Source organism: Rana temporaria, chromosome 12 (assembly GCF_905171775.1).
Source record: "Rana temporaria chromosome 12, aRanTem1.1, whole genome shotgun sequence".
Taxonomy (NCBI): Eukaryota; Metazoa; Chordata; class Amphibia; order Anura; family Ranidae; genus Rana; species Rana temporaria.
The window spans coordinates 19,938,694-19,959,586 of NC_053500.1; the positions used below are offsets into that span (position 1 = coordinate 19,938,694).

The 20,893-nt window shown below is 50.9% G+C and overlaps 1 protein-coding gene across 3 annotated transcripts in view; it reads left to right on the forward strand.

Annotated features, from left to right (window-relative positions):
* Positions 1 to 13,400: 13,400 nt before the first annotated feature.
* The window catches only part of TAF4 (TATA-box binding protein associated factor 4), a 61,733-nt gene continuing 54,240 nt past the window's right edge, over positions 13,401 to 20,893 (forward strand). The window contains exons 1-2 of one of the 3 annotated variants that reach the window (XM_040331466.1): positions 13,401 to 14,076; positions 18,666 to 19,574. In XM_040331466.1, the coding sequence (XP_040187400.1) occupies positions 13,788 to 14,076; positions 18,666 to 19,574 (1,198 nt within the window). In that variant the 5' untranslated portion in view covers positions 13,401 to 13,787. The remainder of the gene's footprint in view (positions 14,077 to 18,665; positions 19,575 to 20,893) is intronic. The other 2 variants (XM_040331467.1, XM_040331468.1) reach the window with 2 other exon arrangements.

Here is a 20,893-nt window from a genome sequence, read left to right on the forward strand (position 1 = left end):
AGCAAAAAAATTCAGTTGCTTGAAATAAAAAAAAATGTCAGTTGCTTGGAAATGTGGCCCGGAAGTAGGGGGGCTGTCATGTGGGTGCTTTGATGGGAGGGGGGACTCTCATGTATAGGGAGGACTTGGGTGATATGTGTGGACTTTGTGGTGATGGAGGATCTCTGATGTATTGGGGTGACTTTGATGTGATGTGGTACTCTTACATGGTGGGTTCCTCTGATATGACTGGGGTTGTCACATCATCCCTTTAATCCAGGACACACATTAATTACACAGGTTCTGTGGGTGATTAAGGCGGTAATTAAACTCACATGGCGCCTTATCTGTATTAAATCAGCCTCAGCACCTGTGTAATTCATGTGTCCTGGATTAAAGGGTTGATGTAGCAACCCTATCTCTGACATCATGAGGTGGGCTTTGATGTGATGGGGGGGACCTCTAAAGTCAAGGGGGGGGGGGGCTCTGATAAGATGAGGAGACCTCTAATGTGAAGGAGTGCCTCTGATACAATGGGGGGACCTCTAATATGATGGGGGGGACCTCTGATGTAAAGGGAGCTCTATGTGATGGGGGACCTCTGATGTGATGGGGGACCTCTGATGTGAAGGGAGGCTCTAATATGATAGGGGAACCTCTAATGTGAAGGAGTGCCTCTGATATAATAGGGGACCTCTGATGTGAAGGGGGCTCTAATGTGATGGGGGACCTCTGATGTGAAGGGAGGCTCTAATATGATGGGGGAACCGCTGATGTGAAGGAGTGCCTCTGATACAATGGGGGGACCTCTAATATGATGGGGGGACCTCTGATGTGAAGGGGGCTCTAATGTGATGGGGGACCTCTAATGTGAAGGAGTGCCTCTGATATAATAGGGGACCTCTGATGTGAAGGGGGCTCTAATGTGATGGGGGACCTCTGATGTGAAGGGGGCTCTAATGTGATGGGGGACCTCTGATGCGAAGGGGGCTCTAATGTGATGGGAGGACCTCTGATGTGATGGGGGAACTCTGATGTGAAGGAGTGCCTCTGATATAATAGGGGACCTCTGATGTGAAGGGGGCTCTAATGTGATGGGGGACCTCTGATGTGAAGGGGGCTCTAATGTGATGGGAGGACCTCTGATGTGATGGGGGACCTCTGATGTGATGGGGGACCTCTGATGTGAAGGAGTGCCTCTGATATAATAGGGTACCTCTGATGTGAAGGGGGCTCTAATGTGATGGGGTACCTCTGATGTGAAGGGGGCTCTAATGTGATGGGAGGACCTCTGATGTGATGGAAGACCTCTGATGTGATGGGAGGACCTCTGATGTGATAGGAGGACCTCTGATGTGATGGGGGACCTCTGATGTGAAGGGGGCTCTAATGTGATGGGAGGACCTCTGATATAATAGGGGACCTCTGATGTGAAGGGGGCTCTAATGTGATGGGAGGACCTCTGATGTGATGGAGGACCTCTGATGTGATGGGAGGACCTCTGATGTGATGGAAGACCTCTGATGTGATGGGAGGACCTCTGATGTGATGGAGTGCCTCTGATATAATAGGGGACCTCTGATGTGAAGGGGGCTCTAATGTGATGGGGGACCTCTGATGTGAAGGGGGACCTCTAATGTGAAGGAGTGCCTCTGATATAATAGGGGACCTCTGATGTGAAGGGGGCTCTAATGTGATGGGGGACCTCTGATGCGAAGGGGGCTCTAATGTGATGGGAGGACCTCTGATGTGATGGGGGACCTCTGATGTGAAGGAGTGTCTCTGATATAATAGGGGACCTCTGATGTGAAGGGGGCTCTAATGTGATGGGGGACCTCTGATGTGAAGGGGGCTCTAATGTGATGGGAGGACCTCTGATGTGATGGGGGACCTCTGATGTGAAGGAGTGCCTCTGATATAATAGGGGACCTCTGATGTGAAGGGGGCTCTAATGTGATGGGGTACCTCTGATGTGAAGGGGGCTCTAATGTGATGGGAGGACCTCTGATGTGATGGAAGACCTCTGATGTGATGGGAGGACCTCTGATGTGATAGGAGGACCTCTGATGTGATGGGGGACCTCTGATGTGAAGGGGGCTCTAATGTGATGGGAGGACCTCTGATATAATAGGGGACCTCTGATGTGAAGGGGGCTCTAATGTGATGGAGGACCTCTGATGTGATGGGAGGACCTCTGATGTGATGGAGGACCTCTGATGTGATGGAGGACCTCTGATGTGATGGGAGGACCTCTGATGTGATGGGAGGACCTCTGGCATGATGGGAGAACATCTGATGTGATGAGAGAACATGATGCAAAGAGAAGACCTCTGATATGATGGGGGGACCCCTGATGTGGAGGGTGGCTTCTGATGTGATGAGGGGACCTCTGGTGTGAAGGAGTGCTTCTGATATAATGGGAAAAAGGACCTCTAATGTGAAGGGGGCTCTGATATGATGGGGGGGGGGGAACTCTGATGTGGAGGGTGGATAATGATGTGATGAGGTGAATTCTGATGTGATGGGGGGACCTCTGATATGGAAGGTATGAAAGGGGGGGGGGCTTCTGATGTGATGGGAGGACCTCTGATGTGAAATTAATTTCCTCAAGGTGGTTGTGTGAATGATCCCAGGCTCTGGTTTCCCATTGGTAAGTAACATATACATTTTTGGTATTGTAGACTGGGGTGTTCTGTGACTTCCAGGGACAGAGGCATGATGGGATTTGTAGTTTCATCACAGTTGGGGTGCTGAGGTTGCTTCCCCCTGCTCTAATACAACATGGAATGGTCTGCACAGCGTGGCTTTTAGGAGAGAAGAGTATATTTTACTTAGACCAGCCATACTCATCCAGGGTTCCATGGAATACTAGGGATCCTCAAGAGGATTCTAGGGTTTCCATGAGCTGTGTGACCTGCTGGGATTCCATCTAATGGTGCCTGCATAGTCCTGAGGCCAATGCCCTTTGGTCAAACCTGTGGTATGGGATGAACAACCTTTTTAGTTGTGGGTAAGGGTGACATTCTGGCCACCAATGTTCTGGGGGCACTCTTCTCCCTGACCACCAATGTAATGGGGGCACTCCTCTCCCTGACCATCAATGTAATGGGGGCACTCTTCTCCCTGACCATCAATGTAATGGGGGCATTCCTCTCCCTGACCACCAATGTAATGGGGGCACTCTTCTCCCTGACCATCAATGTAATGGGGGCACTCTTCTCCCTGACCACCAATGTAATGGGGGCACTCCTCTCCCTGACCACCAATGTTCTGGGGGCACTCTTCTCCCTGACCACCAATGTTCTGGGGGCACTCTTCTCCCTGACCACCACTGTAATGGGGACACTCTTCTCACTGACCACCATTGTAATGAGGACACTTCTTGCTGACCACCACTGTAATGGGGACACTCTTCTCCCTGACCACCAATGCAATGGGGACACTCTTCTCACTGACCTCCACTGTAATGGGGACACTCCTCACGCTGACCACCACTGTAATGGGGACACTCTTCTCCCTGACCACACTGTAATGGGGACACTCTTCTCACTGACCACCACCGTAATGGGGGCACTGTTCTCGCTGACCACCACCGTAATGAGGGCACTCTTCTCGCTGACCACCACTGTAATGGGGACACTCTTCTCGCTGACCACCACTGTAATGAGGACACTCTTCTCGCTGACCACCACTGTAATAGGGACACTCTTCTTGCTGACCACCACTGTAATGGGGACACTCTTCTCGCTGACCACCACTGTAATGGGGACACTCTTCTCGCTGACCACCACTGTAATGGGGACACTCTTCTCGCTGACCACCACTGTAATAGGGACACTCTTCTTGCTGACCACCACTGTAATGGGGACACTCTTCTCCCTGACCACACTGTAATGGGGACACTCTTCTCACTGACCACCACCGTAATGGGGGCACTGTTCTCGCTGACCACCACCGTAATGGGGGCACTCTTCTCCCTGACCACCACTGTAATGGGGACACTCTTCTCGCTGACAACCACTCTAATGGGGACACTTTTCACTGACCCCTGATGCCTTTGTTTTAGAAGGGTCCCAAAAACCTGGCAATTATTTTAAGGGTTCCCCTGGTGTTAGAAGGTTGAGTTAAACTGTCACTGACCATTCAGCCCACCACTTGACCCACTTGCAGTAGCCATTTCTAGGCTCTACCATTGGAGCCACTCCACAATACCCGGTGATTGCAGATATGAGGGAGCATGTGACCCCCCCCCGTCATAATGTAGCACTTGGGTCTAGTGGCCAATTGCTAGGTCTGAGGAGGACATCATTATTAGTCCCATGTTTGCTCCAACACCAGTCTCAGAGCCTATATAATAATGGAAGCCGGCTGTCATCCTCATCCAATGGATTACATACTGACTCAGAACAAGTATGGAGATAAGGAACTCTGACTCTCCAGATCTTCTCTATGACGTAGATCAGCCTTTCCTGTGGTACCCTAGGGTTCCATCTAAGGTCGCTATGGGTTCCTTGATCACTGAGCAATGGTAGACTGGTCTCTTACCTACACTAACCACCAGTGCGAGGGTGCAATTTTCCACCGACCCCCGATGTAAGGGGTTGCTTCTGCACTGACCACCAATAAAAGGATTTACTTCTGCACTGACCACCATTGTAAGGGGTTGCTTCTGCACTGACCACCAATAAAAGGATTTACTTCTGCACTGACCACCATTGTAAGGGGTTGCTTCTGCACTGACCACAAAATGTAGGGGATCACTTCTGCACTGACCACCAATGTAAGGGGTCGCTTCTGCACTGACCACCAAAGTAAGGGGTCGCCTATGCACCGACAACCAATGTAGGGGATCGCTTCTACACTGACCACCAATGTAAGGGGTCGCGTCTGCACTGACCACCAATCTAATGGGGCGCTTCTTCACTGACCACCAATGTCAGGGGTCGCTACTGCACTGACCACCAATGTAATGGGTCGCTACTGCACTGACCACCAATGTAAGGGGTCACTTCTTCATTGTGGGTTGCTTCTTCACTGACCACCAATATAAGGGGTCGCTTCTTCAATGACCACCATTGTAAGGGGTCGCTTCTTCACTGACCACCAATGTCAAGCGGCTCTGAGTGTCACTGGCGCCCCCACACCTCTGGCTAAATGTGGTACTGCACACCCCAGAGGCTTGAATCTTTCGCGGCGACGTTCGCAAACCGAGCTGGTCTCGACTCTTCTCCATAGTTCAGCAGATGATGGATTTGAAGCAAGCAGGGAAGGGACTGTTACCATTTCTGATGTGAAAAGGGTAAAAGAAATCACATCGTAACTCTGATTTTAGCACGTCCTCATTATTGCTTGCAAGTTAAACCATGCACAGCCTGATGGACAAGCGATGCTTTAGACAGCCATGCATGGACCGCCACAGCCTTTCAGATTGTGCAGGAGCTGCGATTTACCTGTTCTGCCAGCAGGAGGCGCTGAAGTAAACAGAACCTGAGCAAGAAAAACAATAACACAAGAGTCACATGCTAGAAAACTTGCTCAGGTCCTGTTTACTCCAGCAATAGTGGGTGAGGATAGAAGAGAAAGATGACAGTCCCGTAACTCCCATACTCCAAGCCCTTTACTGGCGGCCAAGCATAAAATAAACAATGAGAAACCTTGGCACCTTCACATACAGTATAAATAAATCAGGAGCCGAGACCGGCTCGCCAATCCTGGAAGCTGCTCCCCTTTATATGAAAGAATCCAAGTCACATGTTATCCCGAGATTTACTCTCACCTCCTTCCTTTTGTGTTTCCATTCCGTATTTACATCAATTTCTTTTCACAATTCACTTTCTTTATTGGAATCAATTCGAATTTTCCAAATACAAACACTGTACAAAACAAGTCCCCATCCCCCATATTCCATCCCGTTACCGGCGGCCAATTCCAATTCCAATTCAAATTGAATTTATTCCATTCAAATTTTGGACAATGGTTATATTGTTTCTATTCCATTGTTTTTTCTATTCTATTTTCTGTTCTTTTCTATTAAATTCTATTCTTTTTTATTCGAATTAGGATTTATTCTATTCCAAAAAGTTATATTGTTGTTTTTTCTATTCTATTCTTTTTTTTATTATTTTTCTATACTTTTGTATTATTGTTAAATTTGAATTTATTCTATTTGAATCTTGGAAGGTTATATTCTATTTTATTCTCTTATTTTTTCTATTCCATTGTGTATAAATGTTATTCTATTTGAAATTCGAACGTCAGAATATGGTTATATTCTATGGGGCAGATCCACAAAGCGAGTACGCCGGCGTATCTACTGATACGCCGGCGTACTTTCAAATTTCCCGCAACGTATCTTTGTTTTGAATCCTCAAAACAAGATACGACGGCATCTGGGTTAGATCCGACAGGCATACGCCTTCGGATCTAAGATGCAATTCTTCGGCGTCCGCTGGGTGGCGTTCACGTCGTTTTCCGCGTCGGGTATGCAAATTAGCTATTTCCGACGATCCACGAACGTACGAGCGGCCGTCGCATTCTTTTACGTCGTCTCTAGTCGGCTTTTTCCGGCGTATAGTTAAAGCTGCTATGTTAAGTATGGCCGTCATTCCCGCGTTTAATTTGAAATATTTTTTTTCGTTTGCGTAAGTCGTCCGTGAATCGTGGGATGGACGTAATTTACGTTCAAGTCAAAACAATGACGTCCTTGCGACGTCATTTCGCGCAATGCACGGCGGGAAATTTAGGGACGGCGCATGCGCAGTTCGTTCGGCGTGGGGACGCGCTTCATTTAAATGAAACACGCCCCCTACCCGCCCAATTCGAATTCCGCGCCATTACGCCGCGAGAGATACACTACGCCGCCGTAACTTACGGCTCGAAATCTTTAAGGATTCCAACCAAACTGCAGTAAGGTACGGCGGCGTAGCGTATCTCAGATACGGTGCGCCGGGGCAGATCTTTTTGGATCTGCCCCATTTCTTTATTTTCTATTCTATTTTGTTGTTTTACGCTATTCTTTTCTATACTTTTATTATTCCATCCCTTTATTTTCTATTTTGTTCTGTTTTACGCTATTTGTTTATTATTCTATCCCTTTATTATCTGTTCTAATCTTTTTCTATACTTTTATTATTCTATCCCTTTATTTTCTATTCTATTTTACACTATTCTTTTATTATCCTATCCCTTTATTTTCTATTTTGTTGTTTTATGCTATTCTTTTATTATTCTATCCCTTTATTTTCTATTCTATTTTGTTATTTTTCACACTATTCTTTTCTATACTTTTATTATTCTATCCCTTTATTTTCTATTCTATTTTACGCTATTATTTTATTATTCTATCCCTTTATTTTCTATTGTTGTTGTTTTATGCTATTCTTTTATTATTCTATCCCTTTATTTTCTATTCTATTTTGTTCTGTTTTACGAATTTTTTTTTATTATTCTATCCCTTTATTTTCTATTTTGTTGTTTTATGCTATTCTTTTATTATTCTATTCCTTTTGAATTTGCTACTATTGTAATTCGGATACAATAACGAAAAACATGTCCGAATTTCAATTCAGAATGAAACAAACCTGTCTACTATTCATCCCCCACTATAAAAAGGTATTTTTACCCAATGCTTCCGTTTCTTTCACTTCCCATCTGGAGAAAAGGGTTTCCCCAAGACAGCGAGAGAGAAAATCCTAACGGAGCAGAGGTAAATAAGCTATACTTTTTTCATCCAGTAGATGTCCTTAGTCTGATGGCCAGCATAATTCAGATCACTTCCTCTGAGCCCAGGTCATTCTGGACCCACCCCAACTTGTGACTGTGGCATCAGGTCCCCTTTGCTTTCTCATCCTATCAGCAAGCTTCTTGTGAGCATGTGAAACAGATTGGCTGCTTGTTTCCTTTCACACCACAGCCCTGCTGTAAAGAGACAGCAAGGTTGATAGCAGGTCACATTCAGGTGCTTAACCAGTTACCGTCAAAAGACAGCAGGACGGTGCAGCTCTCGTTATTATCATCCCTGAACGCCCGCTCTCACGCGCCCACGGGGGCATTACGTTCCATACGTTTAGATGCGGCATTCGTTATTTTGGATAATTCATAACTTATAAAGTCGTATTCATCGCGTTCACTAACAGCCAAATTAGAAGGGAAATTCCAAGACCTAGAATTGAATAGTTAAGATATTATTACCGGTAGTTATTATTTCAGATTTTCGGATTAAACGGGTTTTCATTAATTACGATATTTTTCCCGAACGGTGTGAAGTAGACCATTGGAAACCATATAACCTACTTTCCATGCATTTGATGCCAAAAAAAAAAAAAACATCACACTGGACTGCATGTGGTGTGAACTGCCCCTAAGGCAGCGAAGCAAAGGCTTGTGTTGTGCATTGACTTGTAAAGATTACAGCAGAACTCTAAACCAGAACTGAAACTATACAGATAAATAGCTAGATTCAGAGAGACAGTATCAGTATCTACTGATACGCCAGCCTAAGTCTGAATTTGCGTCGGCGCTAATTTAAGCGTATTCTGGTAACCAGATACGTCTAAATTAGGCTCAGATACGAGCGGCGTAAGTGTCTTACACCGTCGTATCCTAAAGTGTAATTTTTAGTCTGACCGCTAGGTGGCGCTTCCATTGCGGTCAGCGTAGAATATGTAAATGAGTATATACGCCTATTCACGAACGTATGCCGGGCCGACGCAGTACAGATACGCCGTTTACGTAACGCATTATCAGGCCTAAAATTATTCCATCAAATAGCTGGAATAGTAATGTTAAGTATGGCCGTCGTTTGCGTAAGTCGTCCGTGAATAGGGTTTTACGCCCACGTTGAAATCAATAGGACCGTGCGGCGTACTTTGCCGCAATGCACACTGGGATATGTAGGCAGACGGCGCATGCGCCGTTCGTAAAATACGTCAATCACGTCAGGTCAAGCCCCATTAACATAAAACACGCCCCCCTCAGCCTATTTTGAATTAGGCGCCCTTACGCCCGCTCGCTTTAGGCTACGCCGCCGTAACTTAGCAGGCAAGTACTTTGTGAATCATAGCTATGACTAAGCAATGATATCCAATGCGAAACGCGTCAGCTGTTTTTCCCACTGTGTGCTGATACCTGTAGTGCATTTTTCCTTTACCCAATAAAGTGCACATCTTTTTAAGAAATTGCAGTGCGGCTGTCCATATCTCTCTTCTTTTGCATATCCCGTGCATTGCCGGCACCTATTGGTTTCTGATTGGACATTGATTGTTCTAGTGTGCTCACCTGGAGCGGCAGCCTTCCTACCTGTTTGTTACTTTGTGAATCATGTACTTGCCTCGCTAACTTACGGCGGCGTAGTGTAAACATGATACGCTACGCCGCCGCAAAGTTAGGACGCCCTTTCTGAATCTAGCTAAAAGTAGACATCTGGTGAAAACCTACTCCCACCCCCCTTCTAAGCCCTATACCAGAGAGATTGCCAACAACGGCTGCAGGGCCTGGGTGGTGACGTCACCCGTAGACTTGATACAGGGCATCCGTTTCTGTCCCCTGAAGCCAATCATTTGACCAAACCAGAGTGCCTTTAGATTGGGTAAGTACACACTTCTTACCTTGGTGCCCCAGATGTTTTGGAACTATATTTCCCATGATGCTCCACTACACTGCCGAGTGCATGAGCATCATGGGAAATGTAGTTTAAAAACACCTGGGGCCAGTGGTGTATTTAGGTTTTGTGCTGCCCTAGGCCTGACTAAACTCATGCATCCCCTAATTTAAATATGACCCACCCCTTCCTGTCAAGGCCACACCCCTTTCTGTTTAAGATCCGCCCTGAAATTTTCGAGTGGGGACACTAGTTCTGAGGGCCTGGAGGCGGGCAATGGATTCCCTAATTTGCATAGATTTCCTCTCACTTCCTGTTTGGCTATGGGGCAGGAAGTGAAATCTCTGCAATGGGACAGGGATGGTATAAAAAAGAACTGACAGGGGCTATAACCCTCCAAAATGAAAAAAAAAGCGCTCCCCCCACAGTTGCGGAATGCCAACTGCCCGCATACCGGCAGCAGTGCTGCCGCTTTTTTGGGGGCGCTAGACTAATTTGCCTCTCAGCCCAGTCCACCCCACAAGACTGGCGCTACACTAAAAGTGTAGCACAAGCCGGCAGGGACACTTTTCGTGCTGCCCCCCCGCCCCCTGCAAAGTGCTGCCCTAGGCCAGGATACAGCAATACCTGGGGCACCAAGGTTTGCCATCACCTTACTAAAGGAAAGAAGTGTATACTTACCCAATCTAAGGGCACTCTGATTGGCTTCCAGGGGAAAGAAGGGACAGTGAACACATGCCCTGTATCCTAGTCTATGTGTGACGGCACCACCCAGGCTCTGCAGCCCGTTGTTGGCAATCTCTCCTCTACCTTGAATCTGGCCGTTGGGGAGATCACATTACCGGACTGGAGCACCCTGAGAACAGGCAAGTATAGGCATCTTTCCTTAGCATTGGGTTGGCCATTTCATCACAGATTTCATGTGTATGGTCTACTGTAGTCACCATCAGGAAAGCCATGGAAAAGGGTACCGCTCCAAGCCCTGCGACCTATGCTGCGCCCCCGCCCTGTAGTACTGACAGGTGCAGAGTCTGCGCTGATCTGTGGAAAAAATAAATGTTCCTGGACTGATAGGCGATTTATTGAAACAAAATGAACAAAGGAAAAAATCCAAAGCTGTATAACATCCAAAAATTCATGCAACACTTCAATCAATGGTAGAAAGTGGACATAGGGGACAAAAAAGCTAACATGTTTCACATCATGGATAGATGCTTAGTCATAGCTCCATCAGGAAAGCCACCCTTAGATCAGAGATGCACCAGACCCCTGCTGTGAGCAGCTCCGTTCCTCAGCCTCATCGTCTATGCAGCCTTGAGTGGTGGTCCTGGGGTTTGGAACCCGTGTTGTTTTTCCTCTTCTTTCCATAGCGACACAGGGACAGATCAGAGCAGTTCCAATTGGTCGGTGGCGACAAGCGAACGCACTGACCAACCAGAACTGCTCTGATCTGTCCTGGTCTCTCTAGGAAAATAAGAAGAAGTACAGCAGTTTTCAAACCCCAGGACCACCAAACCAGGCTGCATGGATGGTGAAACATTATTAGGGTACTAGGGTGGGGGTGTAGCCCAGGATCGGGAAATGTGTGGGCATGTAAAGTTTTAATTCATCTTTTCATTGTTTCTTAAGGGTGAACTTACAGTACGTTTCAACAAAGCCTTCCATAACGTGGCATTTGTCAGAGTAGCTGAGAGAAGTAGGTGGCTCAGTGGTTACAGAGCCTGGCACACCTGGTGATCCTGGCTGTGATAAAACATGGCTGGTTGGGCAAAAGGGATGGGGGGGGGTATTACAAGGCTTGCTGAGAGGTGCCATAAAGACAAGTAACGGAAGACCTGGGGGTGTGAAGATAGTCCATGCTTGCTGAGTATGCACAGCAAGTGTATCACACATGCTCCATCTTTCCCCAGTGTACAGCCCGGCCATTGATGGGAATGAGCGCTCCTATGTCCCGGTAGCATTGCTGGCTGTGACGTGTTAGTGAGGTGTGTGTTGGGACACAATTCACAATAAAACTACACAACAGCACCCCGAGTTACCGCTCAGAAATAGTGAGGGGGGCGCTATAGAGAATCTGTACACAGGCTGGAGATGATGGGTGGTGTGGTAGAACCTGTGTGGGGATCAGTGGATAAGCACTAATCAGGAGGTGCCAGGCTCAGTGGGCAGGGTTTGGAATACTAGCAGGTCGGACAGAGCTTAGTGCTGTGTACAGTGGAGGGAGGTAGGTGGGCAATTGCTCAGCAGACTGCAGAGGAGTCTAGGTAGGTACAGTATTGGTGAGTGGGGTCTCTAGATGAGTATAGCATTGGGGATCTTCTGGTGGGAGGATTCCCTGGTGGGCACAGTATTGGGGGATCTCCTGGTGGGTACAGTATTGGGGGAGGGGGATCTCCTGGTGGGTACAGTATTGGGGGATCTCCTGGTGGGTACAGTATTGGGGGATCTCCTGGTGGGTACAGTATTGGGGGATCTCCTGGTGGGTACAGTATTGGGGGATCTCCTGGTGGGTACAGTATTGGGGGAGGGGGATCTGCTGGTGGGTACAGTATTGGGGGAGGGGGATCTCCTGGTGGGTACAGTATTGGGGGATCTCCTGGTGGGTACAGTATTGGGGGAGGGGGATCTCCTGGTGGGTACAGTATTGGGGAGGGGGATCTCCTGGTGGGTACAGTATTGGGGAAGGGGGATCTCCTGGTGGGTACAGTATTGGGGAAGGGGGATCTGCTGGTGGGTACAGTATTGAGGGATCTCCTGGTGGGTACAGTATTGGGGGATCTCCTGGTTGGTACAGTATTGGGGGATCTCCTGGTGGGTATTTTCTAGGGTCTTCTGGTGGGGTATCCCTGATGGGTACAGTATTGGAGGGTCTTCTGGGGGAGAGGGTCTCCCAGTGGGTATAATATTGGGGGGGGGGGGGATCTTCTGATGGGGGCTCCCGTATCGAGGGAGGGGGGTATTATGGTGGGTACAGTACTGGGGAATCTCCTGGTGGGTACAGTACTGGGGGGATCTCCTGGTGGGTACAGTATTGGGGGATCTCCTGGTGGGTACAGTATTGGGGGATCTCCTGGTGGGTACAGTATTGGGGGATCTCCTGGTGGGTATTTTCTAGGGTCTTCTGGTGGGGTATCCCTGATGGGTACAGTATTGGAGGGTCTCCCAGTGGGTATAATATTGGGGGGGGGGATCTTCTGATGGGGGCTCCAGTATCGAGGGAGGGGGGTATTATGGTGGGTACAGTACTGGGGAATCTCCTGGTGGGTACAGTACTGGGGGGATCTCCTGGTGGGTACAGTACTGGGGGGATCTCCTGGTGGGTACAGTATTGGGGGGATCTCCTGGTGGGTACAGTATCGGGGGAGGGGGGTACAGTATTGGGGGATCTTCCAGGTGGGCATTTTCTAGGGTCTTCTGGTGGGGTATCCCTGATGGGTACAGTATTGGAGGGTCTTCTGGGGGGAGAGGGTCTCCCAGAGGGTATAATATTGGGGGGGGGGGTCTTTCGATGGGGGCACCAGGTAGGTAGATATCTTAGTGATCTCTCTCGGTAGGTACACGTCTCTCCCGCCCACGGTAAGTACATGTCTCTCCCGGTGGTCTCATGTGGCGGTAGGTAGATTCCCCTGGCTCGGTAGCTACACGTCTCGATTGTTTCTCCCGCTCACGGTAAGTACATTCCCCAGGCTCGGTAGGTACATGTTTCTCCCGGAACGCCATGTCTCCCGCTCACCCGGAAATGACCCCGTCGCACCTCCCGCGTGTCCCCGCCCCCGTGCGGGTGTCCCGGCCCCGCCCCCGGGGTGTGTAGTAGAAAGGCGCGGGCTCTCCCGTCCCCGGCTCCCCGCTCTCTCTCAGCCCCGGACAGGTGTGGTGGCTCTCCGCTCACCCGCAGCCATTTTGAATGTTCCAGACAAAGGCTCGTGTCTCCCCCCGCCCGCTTCTCCGCGCCCCTCACTATCACCCGGTCCTCCACCTCCGCTCCCCATCCCGGACTCCCCTCACCCTCCCGCCAGGCCCCGCTCCTCTTTCCCCTCCCCCACTCCTCTCCTCAGCCCTTCGCACCACCAAATCCCGCTCGCAGCCATTTGCCCTCGCCTTATATAGGGTGCCGCCGTCCAATGGGCTCCCTCGGTGTCCGTGACGTGTTGGGCCAGCCGCACAGGCGCAGTATGCCGCTGCCCTCTTGAGTTTGAGCGGCGGAGTAAAGATGGCGGCGGGTTCGGATCTGCTGGATGATTTCTTCAACACGGACGTGGACGAGAAAGTGGTGAGCGATCTGGTGGGCTCCCTGGAGTCCGAGCTGGCGGCCGCCGCCCACCACCATCATCACCACCACCACCCGCAGCAGCCGCCACAGCCGCACCCGGGGCCCCCCGAGGTCCGCAGCCAGGCCCTCGCCAACCATGTTGCCAGCCCTGCCGGGGTAGGGGCCGCCGCCACCGCCGGGGGACAGCCGGAGGCCAAGATCGGACTCCCCCAGGACCTCCCCAAGACGGGTGAGAGGGGCGGGCTGGGTCAGGGGGGAGCCAGGAGGGGGGGAACGGGTGTGTGCCACCCTTGGGGGGCACCCTGAGGAGTCTGGAGGGAGACTCATCACCCCGGGGTGTCTGAGGGATCCGGGGGCAGGGAACGGGGGTCTGACCGCTCTGAGGGTGACCCTGGGGGGTGACAGGGGCCTAGCGAGGGTCTGTGTGGGTATTTCACCCCGCTGTCATCTCTCTGGGGGGACCGGGGACTGTCTGCTGCCCGCCGCTACCCCAGGGTGGCAAGAGCATGCCAACTATGACCTGGGGGTGCCTGCAGGGTCATGGAGGGTGCCAGGTGTGCCCGCGGGGTCATGGAGGGTGCCAGGTGTGCCCGCAGGGTCATGGAGGGTGCCAGGTGTGCCCACAGAGTCATGGAGGGTGCCAGGTGTGCCCGCGGGGTCATGGAGGGTGCCAGGTGTGCCCGCAGGGTCATGGAGGGCACCAGGTGTACCTGCTGAGTCATGGAGGGTGCCTAGAATGTCATGGAGGGAGCCTGGAGGGTCATGGAGGGTGGCAGGTCTGTTTGTAAGGGGCTAAGTATGCCATGAGGGTGCCCAGAGGATAATATGGGCTGCCAGTTGTCAGGGGTGCCCAGAGGTTGTGTAAAGGGTGACAGAGGGTGCCAGGTGTAACCAGAGGGTGCCCAGATGGTGATGTAGGGTGCCAGGTGTGTCTAGAGGGTGACTGAGGGTGCCAGTTATGCCCAGAGGGACATAGGTTGTCAGGTGTAACCGGAGGGTGCCCAGATGGTGATGTAGGGTACCAGGTGTGTCTGGAGGGTGACAGAGGGTGCCAGTTATGCCCAGAGGGACATAGGAGGGTGCCAGGTGTAACCAGAGGGCGTCTGGAGGGTGCCCGGCTGGTGATGTAGGGTGCCCAGAGAAAATGGGTGGCTGGAGGGTCAAGGTGGGGATGCCAGGTGTGCCGTTGTGGGTCAGGAGGGTGCTGAGAGAAGCAGGGTGCCAGTTGTACCTGGAGGGTGAAGGAGAGGATGCCAGGTGTGCCCGGAGGGTGAAAGCGGGCCAGGAGTGTGACGAGAGCATGCCCAGATGGTGACGGATGCATGTTGGCTGTGCCCAGAGGGTAAAATGGCTTGCTGATTGTGCCCTGAGGGTGACAGAAGTGTGCCAAAAGTGACAAAAGCATGCAGACTGTGCCCGTTGTGCCATGAGGGTGACAGAAGTGTGCCCACAGGGTGACAAGAGCAGACTTACTGTGTCCAAAGGGTGACGGAAGGGTTCGGGTTTGCTTAAAGGGTGACCAGAGGATGTTGGCAGTGCTCTGAGAGTGAGAGGAGTGCCCTGGCAATATCCTGCTATCGGCCCGGTGAGGAGCCAGCAATGCCATGTCGGCTGCAGGGGTTTGTCTGGTAAGCTTGTGGCGTCTGGGTATACCTGGCACTAGTACTGGGAAGCTCTGGAGGTTGTTAGTGTTACTCGGGGTCAGAGATGTCTGCTGTTTTGATTGGGAGCCCGGGTTTGTTTTAAGAAATTTGGGGAAGGTCCTGGCACCGCCTGCTGTGCCCTGAGTGTGGCGGGGAGTGTTTTCCGGCTGTGCCCTGGGGGTGGCAGAGAGTGATTTCCGGCTGGGGGTGGCGGGGGGTGTTTTCCGGCTGTGCCCTGGCGGGGAGTGTTTTCCGGCTGTGCCCTGGGGGTGGCGGGGAGTGTTTTCCGGCTGTGCCCTGGGGGTGTCGGGGGGTGTTTTCCGGCTGTGCCCTGGCGGGGAGTGTTTTCCGGCTGTGCCCTGGGGGTGGCGGGGAGTGTTTTCCGGCTGTGCCCTGGGGGTGGCAGGGAGTGTTTTCCGGCTGTGCCCTGGGGGTGGCGGTTGTGCCCTGAGGGTGGCGGGGAGTGTGCGGGTGGCGGTGCCCGATGCTGTACACCAAAACAAGCTTGAGAGCGGCCTGCAATGTCACAGTGGTTGATTGAGGCGAGTGGGCATACTTGGCACTAGCAACAGGAAGCTATGGCAGTCATCCAGTGTCACCCGGGGGAGTGAAAGTGGCCATGCCAGCTTTTATCTTTAGTAGCTATTGGAAGCTAGCAGCTGTCATCTCTTCCTGGGGTGCCAGGGCTGTGACAACTATCACATTCCAGCTGTAAGCCCAGACGTCGCCCACTGTGTGGTTCGGGTCATTGGGGGTCTGACTGCTGAAACCTCTGAGGCAGGTAATGCCCGGGGTTACCAGGACTACTCTGGCATACTGTCCTGGTTTTCCAGTAAACGATGAAAAAGGGTGGAATGTCCTCATTGCTGACCATAGAGCTCCTTCCCCTTGCACAGAGATGAGGGTATTGGGTGAGGGTGGCGGGGCACAGCTCCTAGAATAAAGTTCTCTCCAGCACTCAGTAAACCATTGCAGAGTGATAACGATGTGCTGAAAACCAATCCTAGTATGCCAAGCGGCCAGAGACCTTCTATTGCCCGTCCTGACATTTGCCGGGGCGATCCTAGGCATCCTGATTATAGGAAGGTGACAATGTGGCACCTTGGTAGAGCAGACTTGTGTGATCAGATCTGGGTATGCTTCCGAAGGTCCAGGTGACGTCAGTCGTAGAGCAACCTTTCTCAGCCAGGGTTCCTCTAGTCTAGAGGTTGCTACCTGGTCCTCGAGCAGTGAGCCATTTCTGCCTCTCCGGTAACCACTGGATCATTTTAGTAAGGGGTGGGCGATTCTCCCCACTGATCATACGTGTGAGGGGCGTTCTCCCCACTGACCATGCGTGTGAGGATCACTGTGCCCACTGACCATGCGTGTGAGGATCACTGTGCCCACTGACCATGCGTGTGAGGATCACTGTGCCCACTGACCATGCGTGTGAGGATCACTGTGCCCACTGACCATACGTGTAGAGATCACTGTGCTCCCTGACCATACGTGTCGGGATCACTGTGCCCCCTGGCCATACCCCCTGGGCATACGTGTAGAGATCACTGTGCCCCCTGACCATACGTGTCGGGATCACTGTGCCCCCTGGCCATACATGTAGAGATCACTGTGCCCCCTGACCATACTTGTAGAGATCACTGTGCCCCCTGACCATACATGTCGGGATCACTGTGCTCCCTGGCCATGCGTGTAGAGATTTAGCAGCGCCAATTTCCCTGAATATACATTTAACTCAATACAATTGACCCTCATTTGAGGGAACAAGCAGGGGGGCAGCAGCTTAATCACTTAGTCCTAGCGCGAAATATCACAATACTAATGCGTGTAGAGATCACTGTGCCCCCTGGCCATACGTGTAGAGATCACTGTGCCCCCTGGCCATACGTGTAGAGATCACTGTGCCCCCTGACCATACGTGTCGGGATCACTGTGCCCCCTGACCATACGTGTCGGGATCACTGTGCCCCCTGACCATACGTGTCGGGATCACTGTGCCCCCTGACCATACGTGTCGGGATCGCTGTGCCCCCTGGCCATACGTGTCGGGATCGCTGTGCCCCCTGACCAGACGTGTCGGGATCGCTGTGCCCCCCTGACCAGACGTGTCGGGATCGCTGTGCCCCCCTGACCAGACGTGTCGGGATCACTGTGCCCCCCTGACCAGACGTGTCGGGATCACTGTGCCCCCCTGGCCAGACGTGTCGGGATCACTGTGCCCCCCTGGCCAGACGTGTCGGGATCACTGTGCCCCCCTGGCCAGACGTGTCGGGATCACTGTGCCCCCCTGGCCAGACGTGTCGGGATCACTGTGCCCCCCTGGCCAGACGTGTCGGGATCACTGTGCCCCCCTGGCCAGACGTGTCGGGATCACTGTGCCCCCCTGGCCAGACGTGTCGGGATCACTGTGCTCCCCTGGCCACACGTGTAGAGATCACTGTGCTCCCCTGGCCACACGTGTAGAGATCACTGTGCTCCCCTGGCCACACGTGTAGAGATCACTGTGCCCCCTGACCATACGTGTCGGGATCATTCTTCCCACTGACTATCACACTCATGTACCACAGGCTGTAGATCTAATTCTCATTAGTAGGGGGTTCCCTGTGGCCAGAAAGTTATTTTAAGGGTTCCCCAATGGTAAAAAAAAAAGGTTGAGAGTGACTGCTGTAGAGGACAAGGGTCTCCATGGACTTTCATAGGGGTGACAGAATGGGGGTTCATGGGGCACATAGGCGTTCTGAGACACCTCCTCTACCTTGGTATTCATTTTGGGGATTTATGCGGAGGTCCCCTCTGATGTATAGGGGCAGCTGTCATCATGGTTTTCATTGGTCAGAGACTTCTGAAGAGTTACTTTAGTGAAGAAACAGAAGATGTTTTGTTTTCATGCAGCCCATAGCCCTGATAAACATGTATGTGTCCCTTTTCTGCATTACATTGGAGTGAATGACCTGTATCTATCCTATCTTGGGATCGGCCGTAGCCTATGGCTTCTGTATGTAGAGGGAATTAAAGTAAGCCCAGTCGCCTCAATGGTGTTCATTAGTCCTCATCAAGTTCTCTCGGTAAAGACAGACGTTGCTTTGTGTGTGTACTGTTGTCACTTTTTACATTCGATTGTTTCTAGAAAAAAAGCCGATACATCTTTATTTCACCATATTTCTCTGTTTCCTAGGAGCAGCTGTGCCTGGAGTCCAAGGAGGCGTCATTAACAACACCCGACTGCAAACAGCCCCTCAGCCGGATGGACTTCAGTCTGCTGGATCAGAGACGGGAGGACCTCACAGTCAGGCCAAATCTGGGGTCCTTGGCAACATTGTAACTTCTTTGCCCAACCACGGCTCAGGTAATGGCAAACCTGCGGCCATTCAGACCATGAATGGAAATAATGTTGTTATGAATTCTCATGGACCTGGGGGGCATGGAGCCCAATTTCAGGGGAACAGTAACCCGACGCCTGGAGTTAATCTTGTCAACAATGGCCCTGCTTCTGTCACCAAGGGCGGTGTGAACACAGCTGCCAATACGGTGATCCAGACTTCTTACCTTGCAACAACCAATGTGTCGGCCTCTGTCATCTCCTCATCTGCATCGACGACAGCTGGACAGCCCACAGGCATGGCAGGTGTACCCACTACTGTAGCGCTGGTGAGACCTCTTATGCATCAGGGAGTGCCAGCCACCCAGAACGGAAGCAATACTGTGATCAATTCCCCTTTGCCAGCTCCTGGTGGGGTGTCTTTGCAAATGAACAGCCAGCCCAGCCAGGCACCTAGCCAGGTGATCAAATCGGAGTCCCCTAAAACTATTATTCAGACTCCTCAGCAGAGCCAGCCTGCCCCTGGGAATATGGTTATTGGACAGACTATGCAAGCAGGACATCCAGGCCCTGGAGGAGCAGGTCCTGGCACCCCAACAGCAATGGGCAAACCTTCAGTCAGCACTATGCCTCAAAGTTTGCCAAGGACTCCTACAGCACCGCTTGGTGGCATCAGGGCGACCATAAATCCACCTATGTTGGCGCCGCGGATGCCACCGCCTCAACAGAATCCACCAAACATCCAAAACTTTCAGCTTCCGCCAGGTAAGAAACTACTATGACCATGGGTCAATATGTCTGTGAAGGGTCTCATTGATCCAGGTCATGGAATGTTTATGAAGGGTCTCATTGATCCAGGTCATGGAATGTATATGAAGGGTCGAATTGATCCAGGTCATGGAATGTATATGAAGGGTCGAATTGATCCAGGTCATGGAATGTATATGAAGGGTCTCATTGATCCAGGTCATGGAATGTATATGAAGGGTCTCATTGATCCAGGTCATGGAATGTATATGAAGGGTCTCATTGATCCAGGTCATGGAATGTATATGAAGGGTCTCATTGATCCAGGTCATGGAATGTATATGAAGGGTCTCATTGATCCAGGTCATGGAATGTGTATGAAGGGTCTCATTGATCCAGGTCATGGAATGTATATGAAGGGTCTCATTGATCCAGGTCATGGAATGTGTATGAAGGGTCTCATTGATCCAGGTCATGGAATGTATATGAAGGGTCTCATTGATCCAGGTCATGGAATGTGTATGAAGGGTCTCATTGATCCAGGTCATGGAATGTGTATGAAGGGTCTCATTGATCCAGGTCATGGAATGTGTATGAAGGGTCTCATTGATCCAGGTCATGGAATGTGTATGAAGGGTCTCATTGATCCAGGTCATGGAATGTGTATGAAGGGTCTCATTGATCCAGGTCATGGAATGTGTATGAAGGGTCTCATTGATCCAGGTCATGGAATGTATATGAATGGTCTCATTGATCCAGGTCATGGAATGTATATGAAGGGTCTCATTGATCCAGGTCATGGAATGTGTATGAAGGGTCTCATTGATCCAGGTCATGGAATGTGTATGAATTGTCTCATTGATCCAGGTCATGGAATGTGTATGTAGGGTCTCATTGGTCATGGAATGTATATGAAGGGTCTCATTGGTCATGGAATGTGTATGAAGGGTCTCATTGGTCATGGAATGTGTATGAAGGGTCTCATTGGTCATGGAATGTGTGTGAAGGGTCTCATTGGTCATGGAATGTGTATGAAGGGTCTCATTGGTCATGGAATGTGTATGAAGGGTCTCATTGATCCTGGTCATGGAATGTGTATGTAGGGTCTCATTGGTCATGGAATGTGTGTGAAGGGTCTCATTGGTCATGGAATGTGTGTGAAGGGTCTCATTGGTCATGGAATGTGTGTGAAGGGTCTCATTGGTCATGGAATGTGTGTGAAGGGTCTCATTGGTCATGGAATATGTGTGAAGGGTCTCATTGGTCATGGAATGTGTGTGAAGGGTCTCATTGGTCATGGAATGTGTGTGAAGGGTCTCCTTGGTCATGGAATGTGT